The sequence below is a fragment of the Corapipo altera genome, unplaced genomic scaffold (assembly GCF_003945725.1).
Source record: "Corapipo altera isolate COAL_440 unplaced genomic scaffold, ASM394572v1 24b, whole genome shotgun sequence".
NCBI lineage: Eukaryota > Metazoa > Chordata > Aves > Passeriformes > Pipridae > Corapipo > Corapipo altera.
Genome location: NW_020884888.1, coordinates 10916095 through 10942221, shown reverse-complemented (window position 1 = coordinate 10942221; position 26127 = coordinate 10916095). Strand labels below are relative to the sequence as shown.

Sequence of the window (26127 nt, the reverse complement as noted above, 5' to 3'; positions counted from 1 at the left end):
CTGATGTGGGCATGTTTACAGTGTTGTAAAATTGATTTCACCATCTTCGGAACTACTAGATTATTTATTTATTTAAGGGATAAAAGTAACATATATAAAGCCTATGAAGTTCATTCAGCTCTTTCATTTTAATGCTTATACGTCAACACAGCAGTCTTTCACCTTAGACCTGTTTGGACATCTGTTCGATGGATGAACTGCTAGGGATACTCAAAGCCAGCATCTGCTGCACAGGCAATTTCCCTACTCGCTGAAAGACTCCGTCATGCCTTGTCTCACTTCTTGCAGAATTTCCTGCTATAATTTAAATCCTAAAGGTTTCTCTTAGACAAAAAGCGATCTCTGAAGACTGCCTAAGAGCTATTCCATGGACATAGAGAGGGCAAGCTGTAATGAAGCCTTACAGACACAGCAGGTAATGCAACCTTGGGCAGAGCACAAACTTAATTTCATGTTATCCAGATTGGCTTCAAGTTCCTCTGTGTTACTTGAAGTGTTGCAATTAAGTACTGCTCTAAGCTATGCTAATCAGGCTGTAAGCAAATGCTCATTTGTAACTTGTATGCAGTGTAACGCAGAACTCAATGTTCACTGATAGCAAAGGGAAATCACACTGAAGGTACATTTGCACAAATATAGCTGGCAGCCTCCTGATTTTCTCCTTCTTATTAATATCCTAGAAAATATTAAGAAATGTGTCACACTGTAAAAATTGTTAGAAACAGATATTCTTTATCCCTGAGCTGAATATGGTGCTCTTCTGCCTCCCCAGCTGACAAGCACTTCACTTGGAATGACAGCCTCTCTCTGCAGGAGATGAAAGACCTGGGATTTAGATTACCTTTTTCATCTGTGCAGACATTTAAAAAAAAAACAAAACAAAAAGCCCCCAACCCGATGCCAAAAAAATAACCAAAATCCCCAACAGACTAGGATGCAAATCACGATGGACAAGTATCAAAGATGCGATATAACATCTTTTCTTATCAAAGAAAAGCAATAAGCATAAACCAAAACTTTCAGCAAAAATATTGACTGGGTCCACATTCACGGGTAAAACCCAGCCTTGGCATCTCTCGTGAAGACGACAAAAAAGGTTCTCAAATATATTTAGGACCTTTTAAATGCTGCAAATGGAAAAACATTAGCTTCAAGCATAGCAAGCACATTTTTCAGCAACACATTATTTGAGGATGCTCATTTGACAAGGCTGTAACACAAGCAAGTCTCAGTCTCACTTGGATGAGCTTTACAAAGCTTTGTCAAGCTAGTTTGTTAAAGAAAAAAGTTCAAAGGTTAGCTGTGGAAAAAAATACATAGAACAAACCAGCATATAACACAGAAAAATACTTAAAGAATATAAAATACATGGTTTTATTTGCATGACTGTATGTTGCTATTCCTGTAACATTAGCTTTTTTCCTTTGCCTCATGAAGGGGAGGGTGACCTTTATATATTTAAAATCTATTTCTTTTCAAGCTGTTCCATAAATCCATTATAAAGTGTGTGACAGTATTGTAAGTAATCTTTTGATCTTCTCCTACATACAATCATATATATATATATATATACACACGCACTTCAGTCATTTAAATGTAACACTAGTTTGGAATTTCGGAGAACTTAGTAAAAGGCATTCATAAACTGAAGCACAAAAGGTATTTTTCAATGCTAAAACTGTGGACCTGATACCTGATGCTTATCAAAGATCCCATCTATAGCTTCTTTGACATAACTGAGCACTTGGTGAACGGGAATTGCTCAAAACTATAAACTGTAAAGCTATTTATAACATCTAGAAATACTGTGGTTGGCTTGCTTTCAGTGGATTTTATTAAGCATCAGGGAAAGTAAGTGTGATCAGCAACAATATGACAAGCAAGTTACTTCAGAGTAATTAGCTGCTCTTAAAGTTTGCAGGCAGGGACATGCTCAAAAGTGACTCACAGAAGCCCAAGGGCAAACTGTCTGTAAAGTTAAATCCAGGTGTTTTACTATCAGGACAGTGATGTTTAGCTTAGAATACTCCTTTCCATAATGTTTTGCACCTCGGTTTTTTTCAGCATTTTTTTTTAAGCAATGTTTGTTCCTTATGAACGGCTTGTTCTTATTCTAATTACCTATTCTGACAAGGATGGTAGGCAACTCTGATTATTAAAGGTGAATGTAAAAGGCAAGGGGAGGAACATGTGCAAGGTCACCACACAGTGAGGCAGCCAACCTTCCTAGGTAACTGCTGGGCACAGACATCACTCGCAGCACTCAAAGCTGTGTCTTCACACTCGTGCCCTCTGTGGCTCCTGAGAGCAACTCAGCGAGCCCAGTGCCTCCTGCGACAGCACGGGACACTTGGCAAGTTTGAGGCTATGGGTAGGGATGATGTTCCTAGATGTCTGGATGGACAGTGTGCACCGTAAACTCTGTGTGTGTGCAGGGTAAAGCAGTGTCCTCATAGTCCGTATCTAAATAACCCCAAAAAACAGAGTAGTTCCTCACTCTGTCCAGACAAGAGAGCTAGGCAGATGAATGGGTGGCTGGCAAGTATGGATGCTTTAAAGTAGCATCTGTTTAGTAAGAAAGAGAAGCAGCTTTTAAAGGTCTCTCCCACTTTCATTCCCTTCCCCCATAAAAACTTACAGGACAGTGTTTGCTTTGCTGCTAATGAAATTTCACTGGTAATAAGTCTGCTGTGACAAAGTTGCTTTATCCACATTCCCCAGAAACATCCCAGGCTCAATATGGGATCTCGCATCCAAACTCCTAGCTTATAATCAATCAATTTTGCTATTCATTTCTCCCTCAGCAATACCAGAAAAACCACACACTCCAGGCATGAAGCACAATGAAGGTATTTCTAACTCTGTTGCTTCCTGAAATGCAGCAGGAGAAACCAGCTCCAGTAACCCTGGCAGCAGCAGGGTATACCACTGGAGAGAATAAGCAATCCTAACGCCAACAGAGAAACATGACATGTAGCTTTTATGAATCAATGGTGGCTTGCCTTTTAACAAGTCCAGATTAAACTCACTTTTATGTAAATTTTGTAAATGATTATCAGATTACAGTGAAGCTGAAGCAAAGATTGAAGGTACTTACATTAATTAAACAAAATCACTTTTTAGTACAGTAATTCTGCACTCCCATTAGGAGGAAGAATAATATAATAGGAATTTGATAGCAATAGGAGACTATAAATCAAGAGCACAGAGAATTGAAACTCATCCCACAATGATTTAATTAACTCAGTGGTATTTTTCTAATAAAAAAATGCTATTAAATTCCAACTAACATTCCCTTCTGTTTAGGACATGGAACAAAACTGTATCTGCAAGCTTTGCAGCAATGCAAAACCATCCCATTACCAAAACAATGAACTCCAAGTTCATTCCTCCTCCTGAGTCCACACACAAACACCACCTAAGTGGAGACGGACATTTCAAACAGATTTTCACTTTCATTGTGGGCACAGATCACTGTCCAGGAAATTACAAGTCCAAAGAAGCCTTTACCTGCTGTGAATGAATAGCATTACTTCTGATACTTAAGCGACGACTGTGCTGATGGTTTGGAAATGAACAAACTAAACACCGGCTTTGCCTTCCATCCCTAGAAGTAGATGCCAGCAAACAAGCAAAAACTTGGGCGTCTTCCCAGTCCTGCACTACATACGTCCAGAGTATCCACCAGGGCATCATTGGCAGCTCAGTCACAGGTGCCAGCACAGCTCTGTAAGGGTGCCACAACTCACTTCAGGAAGGACTTTGTGGTCAGCTCACCTACCAGCTGCTGCCAACATCGTGCCACAAGGTCATGCAGAATACACAACAGAGACAACTATGAATTAGTGCTTTCTTTCATCTAGGTAGCAGATGTCCAAAAAGGTTTCTATTCAAAAGGTCTAAAGTTGACCTGAACTCACACCTTGAGTCCAGACAGCACAGACATCAAGGAGAGCTGAGACTCAGCATAGCTATTCCTACTATGTCGAGTGACTCCTCAAAGGCTGTCAGCATAAAGTTATGACATCTCAACCATTCATTTATGGTATAATTACAGTCACTCAATATAGTTCTGCGATTTTTTTTTTTATTCCCTACTGCACTTATGTTTATACCCAAACGCATTCCTGCCTGCCTCACTAGGCACAGAGGGAATTAGAATTCCTCTCATGGTATGTTTTCCCATTTTTCACTGCACTCTCAGCCTGATGGCTTCTCAGTTCTGTCAATTCCTGATCAAAGCATAGAACAGTTAAGTTATATTCTCACTGTGTCATTAATAAAATATAGCAAGAGTAATGTGCATGGGCACATGTAACTGAGATGCACACACAAAAATCTAGTGTGAACACACTAATGAATTTACTGCAGCACATACTACAGACTTCTCAGTATTACTTCTGTGCAACAGCTTCTTAAAACAACTGCAAACACGACTCCATGCCTGCAGACCCAGTGGGGGTACCGGCACATGTGAAGCAGGGCAGGTTTGGGTCAGGTTGGTCCCATCCTGCAGTGTGTGCCAGACCTCTTTTGGATGGACAATGCATTCCCCTGCGTGCTGCTGCTGGTCCTGACCACGTAACCCTCCTCCCAGCACACTCCCACTGCCAGAGCATCGCTTCCGGGTAGGGAGCCAAAATGCTCCTGGGAGCTGGGCCAGGTTTATGTCATTAAAAACAAAAAAATCCCAACAAATAATATACTCTTGGGTTTGAGCGTGAGATGCCCTTAATATTTCCAGTAATTCAAGTTGGGACTGTAACTACTGTTCTGGCACTTTCCAAAAGCAAGAACAAAGAGACTCATTTCTTTCTACCACAAAGCTTCTCACTGTAACAGGCGTGAGGAAGGAGGAACAGCAGCTTTGACTCTGTGCTGATCTCAGTTTCCAGCAGGCCACATGGGGCTCCAGCTGGAGAGCCTGCAGACCCACTGGGTGACCAGTGCTAATGGCACTGAGGACTGCCAGTCTTTAGCTTAGTCCAGCAGACTCGTTAGTCTTCAGTTATTCATCACTCTTCTTCAGTAACGAGTACGTGAGACTTTCAGAACCAAATGAGCTCACCCTCCACCCTAATTTCTTCAGGACTAAGAGGACAACATGTTCTCATGACACAGGAGACAAGATGAGAAGTAATGCAATGTCTTTCCTACACTGCCCATCAAATTTAGCTTGTTCAATTCAGGAAAGTGTTATTTCTCCAAATGAGAAGAAGTGCAAGGGAAGTGCAAGGCCTGCTTTCATGCAGTTATATCACAGCCGTGCAGCAGAGGCTTGCTCTTTCCCCATTTTTTCCAAACACAATTGCAACCTACTTTAAAAAAGGCATCTGAGTTAAACATGCTGAAGAGCAATTTATGTATGATTTATTTAATTAGCTTAAGAGCCTTGCTTCAAAGAAAGATTTGAGAGAAAAAACATGATGTGTCACGGCAAATACCCATGAAAACCCATATTTTAAAGTTAGGCCAAAGGGAATGCTTGGACCTGGACCCAAGGAAATGTCCAGATTATAACCTGCTAATGATTTGGCTTATTTAGAGAAAGTAATGTCCTGTTGACTCATTCTGATGTCATCACTTATTTTCAAAATGTCTTGTTGCTGAAGATTATTCCACCACAGGATCAAGTAAAAAAATATGCTGTCACACATGCAAAATTCAACATAGTACATAATGCTTGCATTATACAGAGGTTTGTATTTTTATACAGCTTCTCTTTTGTAAATCAACATTCTTGTCTTCCAAAGAGCCAATAAAAAAGTTTTATGGGAAGACAAATAAAAAAAATGTGCATCATAACATGCAATTAGAACAATTAAAACTAAGAAGTCTGTTTGCAGGAGTTCCCTTGAAGGGTAACTAAATCTGGAAAAAAGAATTATATTAGTTCATACCCATTTGTGAATTTAATTTGCTAAAAAGAGTAAACAATTTTGGTACATCAAACTGCTTTTTGGAAGTTTGCCTGGGCCGTATAGAGGGGGGATGTGAGAAATTTGCCCTATTTTTACAGTTGAAAGCTTCATTGACTCACACAAGATACTTAAGCCTAATATCCTGTGGCACTGCAGTGACCTACATGTAATTATTGCATGCTTTTTCCAAAATATTTGTACACAACCAGAAATTATAACCTAAGTTACCAACCAGTTCTTAGTTTATGCCAGCAACACAAAGATGGACTTCAGTTGGAAGTAACGTAGCTGTCTGATGTTTTTAGCAATCTTTTGGACAAATGTTTGGTTTTGGCTTGGTGTAATTTTCTGGTTTCCATTTTTCTTAAACAAATATATTTATCCTGTTAAGTAAGCAATGTTTTAAAAACTTTCAGCTGTCCCTTCTCCCAGCCTGCAACCACTGTCCTCCTCAGACGTGGGGTGACCTTTTGCTTGTAGGTGTGCATGAGCTGTACATACAAAGATGTGGGGAATAGGCAAACGAAGAAAAATATCAAATGGTCTTGCAGTGCCGCATAGTGTCACCCAAAACATGTCCTTTCTGCTCTCACCTTTTCTTGCCCTTCCTAAGCATGGAAATTTGGGAGCGCTTGCATGCTATCAAGAAGTCTGCTGAAGTTTGGGGCTCTGTGGGGAGGGGCAGATGGGTGGTACTTGCAGGACTTGCACAGAGGCACATGATGAAGAGAGGAATGCTTGGGCATGCACTGATCGGGTGGCTCCTCTCCTGTCACCCTCCTCCTGTCCAAGCTCACAGACAACACTGCTCTCAACTTAAGAGCTCTTTGTCAGTTACCACTTGAATGGTCATGCTTTCTCCAAATACATCTGCAGTGCCTCACTCACCACACCGGTACCTGAAGTAGCTACTGGCTCAAACAGCACACGTAGTTGGTACTTTTCATCCAGGTACTCAGGTACTTTCATCCAGCTGGTTGGCTACATTACTAAAGTTCAGCAGTGCCAATTTTTACAGATCCATGTGCTGTTTACTATCAACAGGTCAACATCTAACATTTTTCACTGCAAAACTTAGCTCACAGTGGCCTGTTTCCACCTGCAGACCTGTAATAAAGGATCATAGTGCTGAACTCCAAAGAAGCATGTATCCTTTAATTACAACTAATTTCTTAATGTCTACCACTAGATGTGTTTAGTCACAAAACTGTATTAGCACAGACACTGCCACTGTGGACATTGTTCAGTGCACAACAGCTTTTGAAACATAACCCAAAGGTTCACAGTTATTTCTTTACTAAGTCTTTTACTACTAAGTTATGTGTCAATTTCTCAACCTATGTGTGCTCAAAAAAAATTATCTACAAGATCTTTAAATTTAAGGGTTTTTTTCTAAAACAGAGAAGATTATCCAGAGTTTAAAAGAAAACAAAACAAAATGAAAAAAAAAAACAACAAAACAAACAAACAAAAAACAACACGCCCCCCCAAAAACCAAACCAAACCAAAAAAACCCCAACAAACAAAAAAAGCCCAAAAAACAAACCAAACCCAAATCTGGAATGATTTCAATAAACTTAACATTCCAGTTTTACCTCCCAGATTGCTTCTCCTGTTAAATGACGATCCCATTTGTCTACATGTGTTTTTAGTTTTGTGCTAATATAGAAGATCCGTTATTTCTCGCTGTTCTCTGTCTTCTGGGGAGCAGCTACAGTATGCTGCTGCAGCCATCAGCTTTAGAAGCAGTATTCAGTGCCTGACTGGCAGTAGAGCCAGAGGTGGCATCTTGCTTCCTGCTGTGGTGAAATTAGTACCATTACCCAACAGATCTCATAAAAAATACTTTAAAAAATGAAATTATTCCTGATATGCACAATTTTTTGACTAAGACAAAAAAATGCTTCATCATCATGAGATAACAAAAAAAAACTACCACAAAAAGGTAAGAAAGGCTTATTACAGTTATTTTTCATTGCTTTACTGCTTTTACCTTTAAAGCAACGCTGTGAACCCCTTGTTAAAAAAAAGCAGTGGTAACTGCATGAAAAAACAAGGTAAAGACTCAGAAGCAACAAGAAATTTATATCTCGGGCTCCAGCTGCATGAATAAAATTTTGCATATGGGAAAAGACAATATCCATTTTTCAGCTGAAAATATAATTTAAGCTTTATGACCTGAAAGCTCCTTTATTCACTCTTTCATTCACACACGCATCCTTTTCCTATAGGGAACAACATACTGGGAAAAAGTTTTAGTAAAAATTGAACAGAACTGGCATTTCTTTATGCTAAGGCTTGACAATATGACATGAGGCTCTTCTGTGTTTAACAAGACTGGATCTTTAAATTCCTCTTGCATAACCACTACTAGGTTTTATCATTGCAGAGTTGTATTTTACTGTTATTAAAAACAAGACTGAGGTGTTCCATGAGGAACAATATTAACAACATTGCCTTTCTTATGAAGTTGTATCACACATCACAGCTTTCCAGTGACCCCCCACTGTTTCACATGGTCAGTAAACAAAATATCCACTCCTTTCTGAAATCCCCTAAAGCTACATTAACCTGTGTTCCTGTCAAGTGCCCTAGATAGGAGCTGACCAACGGCAACACTTCCTCCATGCCATGAGTGTGTTGTGATGCCCTGTGTGATCAGAGCTGCAGCACTGCTGGCCAGAACTGCCATTTGCTTGTTTACCTTCAGATGCACAAAAGGAATCACTTTTCACTAACACCTCATATATCCCATGTAATTAGAATGGCTCATTCCACTCTCCAAATTTAATCTTTGTTTATAATCTATGAGCAGAGAACCTGAAATTAAGCATCTTGATATTGAACCTTGGTTTGCATTCAGTATTGTATTTATATTTTTCTTAAAGCACAACTTATTTTCACTAACTGCCAGCTATTAAAACATGTTATTGCAGTCCTTTAACTAACTAATTTTAAGCTCATCACTCATTTTTTTAAACAGTAGTTTATTTTGTATCTATGGACATTATCTAAGCCAAAGCATGTCCTAAAATAATTTACTCAAATTCCTAAACTTTACATTTTTTCAGTGGGATGAAGTTGGAAAGATGTATAACATTTTTTAAGTTACTGATTTTTTTATTCATGATGTTTAGCAGAGTCCACTGAAGGGAACTAGAACTGGGTTAAACACAAATTACAAGGAGGCTGATTAGACAGATTATTTTGTTATCCAACAATGCTCCATGTTTAAAATTGAGGTATAAAAATAAGTTTCCTTCCTTCCCAAAAAACTGAACCTACTCTTCTTTACTTTTGTCCATCAATACTTTAAAACCAGGGAGGGTTTCAGTTCTGTTCCTCTATCCCTTTATTAAAGGGAGAGAAATAATTCATTAGAGAGGGAAAGAACACTTTTCTGTCATTCCCTCACCCTGAGCCAGTGTTTCTTATCTGCCTCCAATGAGCTGACAAGCTGAAATGAATGGTATATCTACATCTACAAAAGAAGCCTCTATTGCCCAACATGTTCTACCTTCTCAACTTGTACCCTGAAAGCTTTTACCACTATGATGGATTGTCTTTGATTAAAACATTCAGCTGCAATCATATCTACACAATATAAACACTTTCATTTTAGGTTTTTAAAACATTTGTCAAAATTTTACATTTTAAAATTAGATAGATTATTTTTTTAAAAAATTATAAAGTAAAATTTAGGAAAAAATCTTTTATTCTGTGTTCACAGCCATCTTCTCACATACATTAAAAGATTGATTACTTTTATATTTATCTGCTGTTAAACCACTAGTTTCTAAATTCCATCAAAAACTGACTCAGATCATTGAGGATTCCTTAAGACTTTACAAAGCACTGTTTAGGGTGCCTTGGTTAATTTTAATAAAACATACAGCTAAAAGGTAAAGAATCCCTGAACCCAGGAAATATTTGGAGAGGTAAACACAGGTTCATCAGCAACTACAGTATGTTTCAGAAAAACAGCTATGCTGCTGTCCTGTTGGCAAGTGCTAGGAGGCAGAATTGCCCTTGGTTTTGTCTCCCGAGAGTCAGATCAACACCTCCTTGGCAAAACACCCTCTCTGCTTAGGTCTCTGACAGGGCCCTGTGCTAAATTCCCAAGACGATGACTCAATTTTTTCCCAGTGTATTATTTGGTTATTTGTCTGTCTTGTATTTGTAAGAAATACAGTAAAACCAATGAAGATGCACTGTGTCTTTCAAGACAGCAGGCAGCTGTTCATGGCAGTGTAACGCAATATAGAACATGGCAGGACAAACATCAGGGTCTACTCCTTGTAGCTGAGCTGCCCACCCAAACCAATTATCTGTCAGAGCAGATGTAGGAGCTAATTACAAACTAACTGGACAGTGATGCAAAACTTCTTAATATTTTTGGGTACATGAGCACAGAACTACTGTAAGCCAATGGTCAGTAAGAGTAACCTATCCTTTCATCCCCATGCAAGCCAACACAGTTTACTCTACAGAGGTTTTTGAGCGCAGCTTTAGTGTTTCAGTGTACTTGAGGAACAATACGAAACAAGATGACTATTTCTCAAAGGGTGGAGTAGGACAGAGAAGAAAAACTGCAGTGTTGCTGGAGTTATTGCTCTGGACTACATGGCAACTCAGTCTGTGCGTTCTTCACTGCCAAGAACCTGGAGAATGACTCCACCAGCTTTCCATGGGACAGCACTCCCCTTAAATTCCATTACAAGGACCTGTGCCTAGTTACATGCTCTAAGAACACTATTTTGCTTTTTAAGTAGCTTCATGAAAAACAGCAAAATAAAGCACCACCATGACTTTAAAGAATCCACCTGTTCAATGCTTTTGTGGCACCTAGAACATGCAGTATAATATGCACAGATCCTCCTCCAACTCTAAGCTAATTAACTTGACTTCTGAATTAGCAAGTCTTTATATTGAATAACAAAATCTGAAAGACATTAGACATTATTGCTTCATAAACGACATGCTTTTATCTGAAAGAGGCTTACATCATTTATACACTTAATTCTTACAAGCCTTTTAGGAAAGGAAGCCTATTTGAAGATACTCTCTCGGCCAGTGCTGCCCTACTCACAGACAAAGTCTACAAGTGTTTTTACTTATCTTGAAGCTTTTTTCTGCCTTCAAAATGAAGTAGTCCACTGCTATTTTGCACACAAATGAATGACCCAAAACTTTGTCCCATACTCACATGCTTACTAGCAGGTTGGCCTTGAGGTAAAGATCCAGGGGCCAGCACTGGAGAGCTTGCGGGGCTACAAAGTTCTGGGAAGGGATTTGGGATGGCTGGCAATGATGATGTTCTGAATTGCTGTTCTTCTTCTTGAAGACGCCTATAGACACAGAAGCACTAAGCATTAAGAGGAGCAAACTGGCATCACTAGACCTGGGTCTCCTGCCCCACCATTTATGACTGACACTAAATACAAGGTCAAACCTAATTTTTTTCTAAGTAACTACTATACAGTTACAGCACCTGCTAAAGCTAAGAAGGTAACTGCATTAAAAAATGACCAGTTAGGTGTTCATGCTTGTTTTGTTGCTTATAATTTGATTACTTGGGTAACTGAGGTAACTGTGCAAATAAAATAAACAGAAATATCTATCTGTACTCTTACTTTTGTGAGCACTAGCTTATAAGCTTAAGCTCTGTGTGTCAGAAAGTCAGTAAAGCTCTTCCAAACCAACGTGAAAGAGGAGAACACAACGGCTGTCACTTGGAGCCAAATTTCACATGGATTTGAAAACAAATGTGTACCCCACTCTAAAGTTCTCTAAGCTGAGACTGAAACAGTATTGTCACCTCTTTATAATACCAGATTCTATCTCCAAGCAACTCGGCATTTTCTAGAGAAATGAAAAGGCAAAGACAGCTTCAGCAATAAGCTGCAATTACACCCTCCCACCTTATGCCAGTTGTACAGTTACTGTTCAGGTAAATTTGCACCTACTGAAATATGCCTCATGAGTATACATAGGACAAATAAGAGTTTTAAGCTCCAGTTTATAATACAGCTGCACTGTCCACACCAACAAAAAGGAAAACTAAAACCTACCAGAAAAGCTGTAAGACCTATTCATGACCACATAGATGGCTTTAGGTTTCCCTAATGCCAGGGTATCACCACTGAAGATGCATTAGGTGACTGCAGCAGTCTGCCCTTCAAGGCCTGAGCAGAAGGCACCATCTAGTGGCAATCATGGAAGTTTCCAGAGATAATCAACTAACTTCTGTATTTGAAGGACAAATCATTAAAAACTCAATTTGCTCTCATTTTTCCCCATGCCTTCAGCAAGCACAGCCTCCTTAAAAGAGCTGCCTGGGAGAAAACTGCTAGGTTTGCCCCTGGCGGTGTGCCCCACTCTGGGTACACTCACTGTCTTTGTACCAGAACCCAGGGGCTGATAATGTTAACTACTACGAAATCTGCTCCACAGGTAACTCTGTCCTGCAATTCAGTTGCCTCAGTGTTCCACAAACGAGCCTTGGACATCTGGGGGTTCGCCATAAATAGCAGGCTCCAATCATAACTATGACAACTACTGCATGTCTACACTCCAAAAACTACTTGACCTGCTTGATTTTTTTTTTTTTTTGGTGCTCCCCGTGTTTGCAGTTCCCTGTAGCACAGGGTAAAAAGACAGTGTAAGATTTCTTCAGACCACTAGACATGACATATCAGCAACTGTGCAATAGTGCACCGTACTGCAAGTTTTTGACTGACCTCCACTGTAAGAAGTGGAGCCACAGACTCAACACAATTAGAAAGGTGTGGTTTCCTTGAAATCGGAGTTCTCTATGCTGCACTCTGCTGTGTCTGTACTACTGCCAGTGCATTGTTTACATCCTGACTGATACGCATATGAACCTGTGTTCTCAAGAGACCGTAGTCAATCACTCTGTTCTGGCTGCAGAGAAGATGCAGCCATCAACCCTGTAGGGGTCTAGATTAACTTGAATAAAAGTTTTGCCATTATTTTCTTTAATGATAAAACACATGATATTCTTGTGTGTATGGGAGTACAGATTTCAGAAAGGCAGAGTGTTCTCAAAATAGAGTTTCTAAGTTTTGAAATGCAAAAAATAGTTTAAATTAAGTGTTTTGACTGAGATATTTACAAAACATCAACAGTTACAGTACTCCAGAGAGTACACTTTCTAGTACCGCCCTATTCAAGGTTAAGTATGAAATACTTGTAGAATTAATTGCATCATCAACTGACTTGGTTGCATTACAGTTACTGCATACTACCCATTCAAACAGAAAAGTTGTCTGTCTAAAGTATACTGTTCCTATAGGTAATACATCCAGGTAAAGGACTAGAAGCAACCCCTTCCACATCTGGGATTTTTCTTTTATTATATCATTACTTTTCATTTTGTTATTATTATTACTTTTTAGAGAAGATATTGTTAACTAGAAGGAAATAAATTTATTTACCTACTCATGCTGACAGGAGCTCCTTTCCTCCTGTTGCCTTAAAAGAAGATTTTAAGAACCTATACATCACCTACAGACTCTCTCATCACCATCAAGAGTTTTTCACTTGAAGTTTGAATTCCAGTCCTCATCCTTAGAACAGGGGGACAACTTTAACACTTCTTTTTTTGGCAATGACTGTCAGTACCTGAGAGAACAGGTATGGTTTTTAAGAATTTGGAAACAAATCCAAGTATGTCTATAATTTCTGCCAATTGGTACCAATGATACACTTCTACACGTCAGCTACTACAGATACGTTAAACCTACATGAAGAAAAGGGTGATAATACGTGGAAATATTATGTCCTTCACCTACCTGGTACATTTTGCTATGCAAAAGTCCAGTCTAAGGCTACTCAGTTCCTCACCAAAGTGGATCTCCTATTTTAAAATGTAGTTCCTTTGAAACTACTTGATGTCAACTTAGCAAAAAGGAGGCGAGTCCCTTGTTCCTACCTGACTGCCATGATGCGCACTGGCTGAGACCGCTGCACCTTCTGCCTCGGAGACGTGGGCTGCAGTGTGCCGGGTCCCGAGGATGGCAGCTGGCTACGGCTGAGCTGACCATTTTGAAGGAGTGGAGTGGTTTCCGACTGCATGCTACATGTGGAGTATAGACTTTCAAATGAGGAATTCATGTCATTTACCAAAGCTTCTAGGTCCACATCATCATCTGGAAGAAAAAATAAAGGCAGTGTAATGCACCTGGAAGTCCCAGATAAAAGAAACACAGCAAGAGCAAAGATGAAGTTTCAGTAAAACTGTCACATAATTTTATAGTTATATTTTAACAGTGCAAATTTTTATTGCAGGAATAATTTATTTATTTAAAGGTAGATAGTAACAGCCAGCAAAGGACATTTGTTTTGTCTTCCTTGGTGAAAACTACTCATGTAGAATGAAATATTTCTATAATAGTATTTATATATATACATGTGTGTGTGGGGGGGAGAATTTGGTGGGATTTTTAATGACAATGCTAATGTGAAGCACCACATCTCTTACTGATACATTTTAAAAGTGTACCATTTACAAATATCTCAGTTCAGCTTGTCAGTGTATCAAGTTCAGTTTGCCAGTGTAATAAACACTTTGCAAGACCAAATAATTTAGAAGAAAAAAACATAAGACAGTGCTGCAGAAGTCAATAGCTGGAAGACACACTCACTCCTCTGTTGCATGCATCGGAAAGCCAACATTATATCTTTAAAAAAAACCCCTGTATTTTTGCATATTTTTGTGATACAGTATTCTGAAGGGCACTCCAAGGACTTTCATAAAAAGATCTATCTGTATCCTTGGTCTTACAGTGTGACAGATAGACCCCTACCTTAAAGAGCTCAACGTAAATCAACCAGGGATGTGGTGTGGGTGGCTGGAGAAACATCAGTCCCTAAAAAGGACACCAACCTTTCCACATATGCCACCTTACCTCACTGTAAATAAGTAACTTGTGCTCAATCATTCCTCTTTAATGATCATAATTACTCTGCAAGACAAGAGAACTCTGGGAGCCCTTTGCACTAACCACTCTCTGAACTCCTATTTCAGAGCACTGTAATTACTCCCAGCCACAAGTTACGTCATCCCCTATCAGGAGTTCAGTGGGCTGATGAACACACACATCGATATCTGCTTCTGGTTACAGCATAGCCACTGCCTGAACAGCTACTTCTGACTAAACAGAGCTTTATGCATCAAAAAATGCACCCTTATTTTCCAGTTGTACCAACTGGCCTGGCAAAACATACCATTGCTGCCTGCAAACTTTCTATCTCACAAAACTTTTCATGACATGGATGGTAAGTAGAGAGAAGTAATGGAGCTAGCAAATACTTGCACAGTGCTATGCGGCTAAAACACACCTTATTTTCTGATATCCATTCTTTTGCCATGTTTTCTAGGTAAATGAACCGCCAGAAGCAGCTATTCAGCTTGCAACTAACTGTACTACTTTCTTTTAGATATCATAAATCATTTTGAACTAGTATCACATTTCTTGAGGATATAATCTGAAACAGCACCACTGAATTTCTGTCCACCAACAACATGCCCTGATAACCATAATGGGATCTGAACATGATATTTACTCAGCAATTGTCTGGGATGCTGACAACCCCAGTTCTCAGTGTTGGATGAATGAAAGATCTGCTCAGAATTAAATAAGTGCTGGTCCATGTCTCTACACCTGAGCTCTATTTAGTGACCTTAAATACTATGTTCCTCACTGAAAGTTGGTAGGCTCTTTACTAAAGTAACAGCCACTTAGCCTTCACTGAAAATGTACTCAGAGGATTTCTAGGTTTGAACATGTGTTAAAAAAAAAACAAAACAAAAAAACAAAACCCAAAACCCAAAAAAACCCCAGAAAACCCCTCACATGACCCCATAAACAGGTTGTTTCCTTCAGTTTCTTTATGGTGATTTTCCTCCATCTGTAGTACTTAACAGCTACTACACTACTACTAGGATTCACCTTCACTAGGCTACACCATCTTTTCTGTCCGTAGGCTAGTTCATGCATTTTAAACAATCTAAGCTTTGCTTTGCTTGGACAAAGTCTACAATAATTTTCCTGCTATTTTTAGCAATCTTGAGACAGAGATGCAATTTAAATTTCATTACTCCAGATTCTTATCCCATTTGAAGAGGACATATTGAAAACACTTCTTGAGCAATCACAAGGTAACCACAGGAGTAGGAGTATAAACAGGAAGAGGCCAAATTACAAGGCTTTAGAATTTTATCACTTATCTAAAGTACCAAAAAACTGAGCTGTAGGGTGTCAGGTGGCTGTCCAGTAAAAGCTTTGGAGTTGGATGTAGGAGACATAAAAGACAGAGTCAGGGAGTATATATTACAGCAACCAACAGCAATTGTTTATCAGGGTGAAAAGCAGAAAGGGAAGAAAGTCAAGGTGTACATTCAATGGAAGTCCGTATGGCTTGGTCCACAAGGGTGCTAATTTATTAACAATTTAGACAAAGCTATTAGTGTGCAAGATCATTAAGTTTTCAGGTGATTCTAACATGGAAGGAGCGATTAAGAGTCATCTCAAGCTATCCCTGAAAAATCAAATAGTTACAAAGGTGTCCAATGTAGCCTAATATGCATAAAACGAGGCACTTCATGCAAAACAGTAAGCAAACTGAGTACATAGATTATAGCATTGAATTACCATTAGCAAGCTTTTAAGTATATCAATTACACACCTCAATTCAACTTCCAACAGGACAAGCACTGACAAGGTGCATATAGAGTTTTCCTAATAATATGTTGCACTAAAGTCCAGAATCTGGTTTCACTCCTCTGTCAACTCCTTTTCTCTGTGGGTGCAGCACTGCTAATAATAGCCCTCAGTCTTGCTATAAAACTTCTGCAGGAGCACAGATCCTTATGCTTTTTAAAGACAAAGCCTGCAATCTTGAATTTCATACAGCTTCATCTCCATACAATGGCATTTACTACTAAATACCAGGGTGTTTTGAAGAGATTTCAGCATTATGCAATAGGAAACCTCACTGCTTCAGCCTACACCTCAGAAGTGCCAGCAGATGTCTCAGCCTGCCAAGTAATCCAGTATGTTACTTGTGATGGTTCTCTACAGAGCTTAACTAAATAAAAATGAAATATGCCATCCATGGAATTTCTAACTACTTTAACCATCTGCAGGTATACTGTTCAGAAGGGTATTTCATACATAGTGCAATCCTTCAAAGTATCTTTCTCCACCGACCAGTGAGCCTCCATCAAAAGCACTCTACATGTGAAGAAAAAAAAGCTGGCAAAACTGACTTTGAGGAGGCTTGCTAGTCAGCAGCAAAATTTGCAAATCATAGGGCTTTGAGCCAGCACAGCACTATGCTGGCCCTCTTAAGTGTGTGCACACAAATGTTGTGACTGACCTGGAAGGATCTATCAAGCAGAGTTGCAGGTAGCTGAGGAACCTCTAGATTTCCAGCTACCTTGCAGACATGCACTTCCAGGGCTACAAAAGGATATTTTCCTTAATCTGTACTGAATTCTGCCATAAGATCAATGAGTATGAAAGTGGATATTCAAGGGCTATTTTTTCACTTCAACTGAACAGCATAGATGCTAGCTTATCACTTCCATGCACAAACATGCAAACAGCTTTTGACTATACTTTTAAAAGGAAAACCTTGCAAAACCTAGCTCTGACATACTTCTGGTGGTGGACAGGGTACTGGCAGTTTTATGGACTCCTCTGTGACCAGGGTTCTTTCCCAAACTAGAACCAAAGTGCATACACCGACAGCTGCCTGAACTTCATCTTGTTTCTTTGCCTGCAACTTGTTAAACTTTGGCTTTGTTCAGAAACCAGCTATGCTGGATGTTGCAAGTAATATTTTTGGTAAAGTAAATCATGATTTCAATTACAAGAAAAAAATCTGAGAGTTCAGTCCAAGGAAAAAATGAAACTTTGTTACAAAACCTCTACTGAGATATTGAGCTAAGATATCATCTTCCACTAAAACAAAGCACTTTGAATACTTTCTGAATGTTTTCAAGCACGCCATAGGAGGGATGATAACCCCTAAATTAGGCCTGAGCAAACTTTAATCTCTGTTTAACCATGTCCCATTTGTCTTTCTCCTTCTGGTCCTTCTCTATCCCCTAGATCCTCATTTATTTACTTATTTTGGTAGTTGTTGGCCTTGACATGTTAAGCTCAGCTAACAAGACTAAGCAGGATCCCACTTATTCTGAAGCAACATAAAGCTGAAATGATCCCTGTTTATCTTCATCTGTGCCAGTCTCTCAAAGCAAGCAGGTATTTCCATGGCTGTCAAGGGGCTCATTGCATTACAGAAATTTACTGAATGAACATGGAAAGAATCTCAGCTTTCGACTACAGACCAGGATGCATTTCATGTCCTCAATGGCAGTTCGGCAAATACCCTCCCCTTTTACACATGGTCTACAGTTCACAGGAAACACTATAAAAAACATAACAGGACTTAAGTGAGCTGTGATTTAAGAGGCTTGTAAAAACCTTTTATTTTAAAAAATAAATAATTTCCTTCTAATTTGCTCATTTTTTAATTTCATCATCCAGCATCATCCCTCGTATCAGTTCACAGAGAATACTGATGTGAGAGTTAATAGGGACTGAGTAGAAGATTTATAAAAACGCTGTACCATTTTTCTGCCACCATGAAATTAAGTCTGGTACTATATGAAGCCTAACAGCATGTATATAAACAACTGTCTGATATAGTAATGCAGCTATTGATTGGTCACCTCTTCCTATTTAACAACCTAACTATGGCAATCAGTTCCCCAAAATGAGTTTCAGTGCAGCACAGTCAAGATCCACCCTGACAAAATAAAGAAACTAAGATACAACGACTATAAGATTTTATTCAGGTTTAGCTCAGTAGAGGATGGTATCAAAGTGGTTAGCAGGCCCTCCTGCACACATTAGGAGACAGATGGAAACGAAAGAAAAGAACAAGTTGTAGATATCCTAGCATCTTGCACTGATGATGCAGTCAAACATTATGTAATTATAGGTGATACAGGGAAAATATATTTATATTAAAATGGACAGTAGGACTTAACCAGAATTTGAAAAGGGGGAAAAAACTTGTGGTATCCACCTCAACATCCTGTTTCAAATCCTCTAAAACTGCATATAAGTTATTCTGATTCATACTGGTGATGCAAGTATGTTTTGCAAGGATGTTGGTATTGTGGAAATCTCATCATTCACGATCAAAAATTCAGGTAACGATTACAGTGATGAGTATACAAACTCCTTTTCTAAGACAACCCCTTATTAAGGGGATCCCTTGCATATGGGAACTGCAGCATGTCCCTCCAGTGCTGCATCCACATGCTGTTTTGATAGGATTTTTCAGAAATCTCAATCATTAAAACTTTTTGAAAGTATACTATTGCTGACAATACACAGTTGTAACGACGCAAACAGAAGTCCATGAGTAACACTCATACTCCTCTGTTTCTTTTTCCCTCTGAGCATGTAACTACATTTCCTATGTTCACCCAAATGTCTCACATGCCTCCATAGTCCGATTCCAGCTTCCACTAATGCCACAGGCACCAGCTGACTATTCTGACCTGCAATTCTTGTACAATTGCTACCTACAGTCCCACTACAGATGCATGCATTTAGCACTTGGCAGCTTGTACACTTCTGAGAGATGCATGCAACAGAAGGTGAAGGATAATAAGCAGATCTCTTACAATTTTTTAAAAACCCCACAGTGACCTCTACAATGATGTTACAGCTGAATGACACCCTCCGTTCCCAATATCAGCTCCAATTCTATGCAATCTCTCCCCGCCTAATTTCCTGAAAACTCCACACAGGTGGATAGTTTTGCACAAGAAAAAAAAGACAATATAAAAAATATTTGCAAATCCTATGCTCTCTCACTGTTCTCCAGATCGGAGAATGCTGTCAAACCCAATTATAAAAATATCAAGACTGCCTTAGCTGAACATTAGAAGCTTAGAGGTTTGTTGTTCATTTCAAGTCAAACCAGAAGACACAAACACAACTTTGTGTCCCAGAGGCATCACCAACTCCAGAGTGGTCAGTCTGAATTAAAAATTACAAGCCAGAACCCCAAAATTTTATGCACCCTGTAAGTCTCCTTATGGACTCTGCACTGAAGACTCCTTTCCTTTATTACATTCTAACGTTCTTTAGCTCAAGTGAAATCCTCTACTCTGTAACTATGGTTGCCGGCCTAGAAAATGTCACATCACTGCATGTGCAGCTTCCAAAATGCTAAATGGACCATGACGTGGAGAGAAGGGCAAGAAACAGAGATGCCGGTTGGTAAAAGAGCGTGAAATTGAGAAAGGCATCTGTGCTCTTTGAGCACACTGAAACACCACACAGGGAAATCAACAGCGAACTTGTAACTGCTCCAGTATCCTCTGGGTAATTTTTAAATGGCACATGCATCTATTTCCATTTCTGCCAGTAAGGTTGTGATGGCTAACACCAAATGTATGAACATTAATTACAGGTACTGGAGAGAATTCCCTCTATAGATACCTCTTTTCTACATGTTCATGGTTGGACTCTAGATATGTTCTTGAAACCTGACAGATTTCTTGAAATAGAAGACAAACTAAATTGAACAAAATTAATGTTGCTAGGTAACAACTATAGGAATAAGCTACATATGAAAGGTGTTGGTAGAAAAAAATCAAAGTTTCAACAAGTAACAGGAACAACTGGCTATAGGTGCCCTACAGCAGGAAGGAATGAAGTTGTACCCTTAGACTAGTGCATAAAATGAGTTTCAGGAATTCTCGTGGAAAAAAAATGGATGGTTAAAAAAATGGAAAATTCAGTTCTTGTCCAGGTCACACATCTAACGCTTGACATCATAAAAAGTAAATACAATGAAAGCTAGGCATTTGTGGGGAGGGGGAGTGGGTAAGGAGGGTTTATTCATTTAATTCCAGAGGCAAATTAAGGTAAGGCATGTCTCTGATGGAGATTTTAACGGTTCTGTCTTTAATGATGCTACAATTATTCACAGACAACATTCAGAAGTACCTCCCAGTGTGCATGCTCCCATTTCTAACCCAAGAACTGTAGACTCACTCTGGTCCTTCTGCGGCATGGATGGATGTTAGTTGCCTTGACAGACGACTGCTGTAGGTGGCTACCACTACCACCACCACTACTGCTGAATCCTTGCTTTACTCTAAGACACTCACAAGTGTTGAAGCACTAATGGCATCACTATGAGAGAGGGGTTTGAAATCCAAGCAAAACATCTAAACCATCTAGAATTCTGATTATGTATATTACAACTATAAGATATAGGATTAAAATATTTAAGTCATGGCCAGTCCCTTTTCCAGACACATATAAACCCTTTGTAGCAGAACTGAAACTTAATCTTCCAGATACCCATTTTCTTATAGGAAATTTGCAGCTTTAAAAACCAAAACCAAACAACAACAACAAAAAAATCCATCCCACCATCAGAACAAAACCAACCAACTAAACAAACAAACAAAAAAAACAGTGTAGGAAGAAAGCATACCTTCCTAAAAAAATCATCAGGTCAAACTTTGAACTCAAAGGCAAACATGACACCAGCTGATCCTGTGTGACTGTACAGACAGTGGAACTGCCCATCTCCTGTTGGGTGAGCACCCCACACCCTTGTGCAGTTATTGCTGATGACCGATGACAGCAATCACAAGCAGCTGATGGCCTTTCAAAACCCTCTTTTCAGGCCAGTGCCTGCACAACCACTACTGCACAGTAAGCACTGAGTAAACACATAACTTAAAGCAGAATACCAGATTAAGTAGACCTCTGGGAAATTGTCATTCTTGAGTTGATTACAAAATCCAGCCATAAGATTAATTTTCAAGAAACTGGTAACATCTGCAGCTTTCTTCCATGAAGTTCAGTGGTTTTTCTGTACCATGTTCTCATGTTACCTACTTTTAGTTCACAAATTTAAGAGAAAGGTTGAGAAAGACCTTAAAAAGAAAGCCATTATTTGTTTGTGTTTATCAAGACAGGGGAAAACTCAAAGCAGCCTCAGTTACCCAGAGGATAGAAACTAACATCAAGGATAGAAGCAGCACCATAGTGGGCAGGATGGTGTATTCTTTCAAAGGCCAAACCTGGGGTTGGAGTAGACTAATCCTCAAAAAACCCAAGGACTGAGTGGTTACATTGGTGAAGGACGCGATACATTATACAGTGAGCAGGCCAGATGGATTTTCCTGGTCCAAAAGTAGTTATGAACAGAGGGAATCCTAAAGCTTAAATTACAGATATATGAGGAATAGTCATTAATCTATAGGCTTATTATGGCCCTTTCTTAACTCAGGATGAAAAACAAAAAAGACAGTGAACATGGGGGAATGCATGAGACACAGACAGACAGACTGACTTCCACAGGCATTCTCTATTCAAGTCTTACCTTCCTGGTAAGGCTAACTGGACGCTTCAATTTTGGTGCATTACCTCAAGAGCAAAACTGAGAAAGCAAGTCCTGTCAATACATCCCAAAATGATGATTACAGAAAGACTGTCCCTTATCCTTCAAGAGAACATGGTTGGGGCAATAGCTGGGCAGCAGATGGGCTCCTGGCCTGTGCAGCCCATAAAAAAACAAACAGAAAATTCACTGAAGCTTTTCAGAAAACAGGTAAAAACCGTGTTAGCCCACTGAGCCATTAAGATACTTACCAGTCAGAACTCAGGAAGCATAACCTTGGGTAGCAATGCGGACATGAACTGAAATACTGTCTGCTGACCACACGGTAAATGCTTGGCACACTGCATATTATATTAGACAGTCATATTTATAAGAAGATATCCTGTATCAGTAAGAACTGCAATTTGACATAGCAAAGGTCAGGTTTAGTTCCATTTTAATTAAGATTACATACTTCTACATAAAAGAAACAAAATAGAAAGCTTTAAAATATTATGTTTCACTTATGCTTACATGAATAAAAATTATTACTTTTTCCAATTTATTCTACCATTTCCTATACACACATTTCTACTCATAACGATTCTCGTAAGTTTTACTTGGATGGTTTATTTTTATCACCTGTGTCAGAGAAAAAAAATAAAAAATGAAAGTGCAAATCAAATATAGACAAATAAACAACATTACTACACAAGTCATATTTCAAAAAGGAGTTAAAAATTCATACAGATGAGAAGAGTTACCTTCTACATCGTACATGTCTTACGAATCTAAAGCTATTAAAGACAAAGTTAAAAACAGTCAAAGCATCTATTGCTTTCCTTTAGGGAACCTGTGTTCTCCCTCCCTGATTAAACACCATAATACCCAGCCGAGTAATCCCAGTTGAACAATCCTTACAAATCAATATAAGTACCGCTGCACGGATTAGTCCCTCCCATCCTGCCAAGAAAGTCCAAGCCTTATCCCTGCTCTGGGAAACATCGTGCGTAACTTCCTAACGTGCTGCTGGGTCGCTCCAGCCAATGCCAGTAATGTGTGTCTGCTCCAGCACCAGTACTGGTGACTGCTCAGCAAGAGCATCGCCCACCTGTTTGGGAAAGTCCCCACCTGGCAGCCAGAAACACCCAGGCTTCTTGCATTGGGGGTTTTATTTCACAGCCACTCTACAACTTAAATACAGCTTTCAAGTAAAAAGTGGTTGGATTAACTCAAAAAGTCCATTAGCATTTCTCTTCAGGAAGTGATGTGTCTGCAGAGCTGGTGCTGAAGCATTATTATTATTATTATTATTATTATTATTATTATTATTATTATTATTTGTTCTCGTTGTTATTGTTATTAAATTAGGTGTGTCTCTCATCACTTGATACCCGAGCTAACCTTTACTCCTACCAAGTTTAAACCACGAGTTTTAAAATTTGCTTTGAACAGGTTTATTGCTGGCTTAGAAAGCATGTTTGAGGATGTAATACAAGTTCCAAAAGTTGCACACAGCAATTAATGAATCAGCTATTCCTCCAAGTTAATTAAAGATTGCATTTTCAGCACATAATAGTTACCTAGTTGTGACCGATGGACTTGCAAAGCAGGTAACAGGAATATTTCATATTTAAGGTACTTCTTGTCAGAGCTGAGTTAACAGAAACAGTCATATGAAAAAGTAAAATGCTTTAATGCTAGGGTAATTTTGATTTCTTTATATCAGTAGCTTTAATAGTTTCCTATTAACTCCAATCATTATTTTAGTAAATTAGCTACAAGAGACTGAACTGGGGGAGAGTTGTTTGATATTGCAATACTGCATCAAAAAATCCTTCTCTAAGAGCCTGTTGAGGATTAAAATAAATTTACTTATAGAACATTAGAAATTGCCTCTGACTTGGGACTTTTAAACCTGGCACCTGATAAATAACGATGAGCACGCTTGCCTACCTTAGCTCTGCTTCACAGATGAAGGCAGCTGCCACCAGATGTCCTCTTGTTGCCTATGCAGCACCTATATAAGCTTTCCGTACATTTCTTTGCCCCACTAAAGGAACAGTGTTTTCGGGCATGCATTTGATTTCACATGCAGACAGATATGCTGTCCTTGAATTGGCTGTCTATTTTAGGCTCTCCCTTCAGGTAAGCTGAGCGGTTATTTCCGAAAATCACACGGTCTTTTTGGGCACAGAATAAGGAGATCTCCCCTGGCCCCATCAGCAAAGGGTGGATAATTTGTGAGGAATTACTGCTGAACACAGCGCAAACCTCCACTGCATGAGAAGGGAACACCACAGTCCTGCCTCATGGATCCCCAGATGGCAAAGCATATTGCTGCAGTCTCATCCCAAATGGCGGTGTGGAGCCACCACTGAAGGTGTCTGTACCGCACACCGCTGATGCGAAAAACAGTCATTTATAAAATCTCTGTGACGCTTCCTTCTGCAATACACTGACTCCAAGAACTCCTGCTAGCCAACCTTTTTTTTTTTAAACACAAAAAAACCCCCCCCGAAAAACCCAACCCCAATCAAAACTACCAACAATAACCCTGAGACCAGCAACAATACAAAAGAACAAGTAATGTGAATTCAAATCTTCACTGAAAATCAGTCTAAATTTATCTAGGCCTAAGAAAACCAGAAACGTGCTAATATTTCTTCAGAATTCATCAAATGAAGTTTCTTTTTTTTTCAGCTACTCAAAACCTGGTCCTTTGTGATTAATATCCCGCAGGTAAGCTGCACTGGTGAAAATCAGTCAGGATCAGGCTCACCCACAGGCAAAAGCTGAAGGTGTGCTACACAGAAGATTCCTCACATATTGGTGTGAGTCAAAACCAACTTGTCCATTATGCCAGTTTTCATTCTGAGACCCATGTGCCTGATTTTACAAGTTGTGTGCATTGCTGGTTCAGGTACACAGCGTGCCCTGTGATTTTGCCCGCTGCTCTTCTCCATCTAGTCGGTGTTCAGGGAGCCCAATTCCCTGTCTAGATTCACCTCCTTGCACACCCATATAACAAGGCTGGAAGCAGGACACAAGATACTTTCCCCCACGTCTGTTAACAGACCATTGCTTCTTACAAGGCTATCTCCATTTCCTTCACCCCACGTGACAAGGATGTCACCAGCGTGCTCGAAAGAGCTTGCAGGGCACCAGTGTCCTGCACTGCGCTGCCTTAAGTCACCCCCACCAGTCCTCTTACGAATGACGCCCCAAAAACCTCTGGGCGCAGGGTCAGTGTTCACAAGGGGTGAGACAACCTGCTCACCTGGCTCCGTTTCACATCTGAAATACAGCCCAGAAAAGCAGCGAAGATTGGCTTCCTCTGCCAAAAGCACGCCCACATATTTACAGACCTAGAAAGCCTTAGACCTAGAAAGAGGTAATGCGTCAACGGGACAGAGCTTAAGGTAGGCCAGAAGTGTTGCTGTAAAGCCTGAAGGCTCCGAAGGACTTCTCTTGATGGCTTTTTAACAGTGTCAGCAGCTCCAGGTTAGCCACTGTGGTAGTAATTGAATGATTTGTCAGTGATGCTACCCTAGCTTTGGAGATGATTTTAGTATATTCCATATTCACCCTCTGATACATATTTTTCTAACTAGTCTCTAAAACTCATTGTCATCTTCTGAAGAATATTTATAGTTATTCTTGAAGGAATGAAGTTACCTAACTGTAGTTGCTGGGCTCATCACCCACTTGTCTTTGAGCTGCAGACCTTGTAACTTAGAAACCCATCATCTGC

At 39.5% G+C, this 26127-nt stretch overlaps 1 protein-coding gene across 1 annotated transcript in view; it reads right to left on the bottom strand.

The window, feature by feature from the left end:
- The window catches only part of GRB10 (growth factor receptor bound protein 10), a 144616-nt gene that overhangs the window by 42544 nt on the left and 75945 nt on the right, over window positions 1-26127 (bottom strand). The window contains exons 4-5 of the mRNA XM_027643863.1: window positions 13876-14092; window positions 11128-11269 (exon numbers count right to left, since the gene is read on the bottom strand). Of these exons, the coding sequence (XP_027499664.1) occupies window positions 11128-11269; window positions 13876-14092 (359 nt within the window). The remainder of the gene's footprint in view (window positions 1-11127; window positions 11270-13875; window positions 14093-26127) is intronic.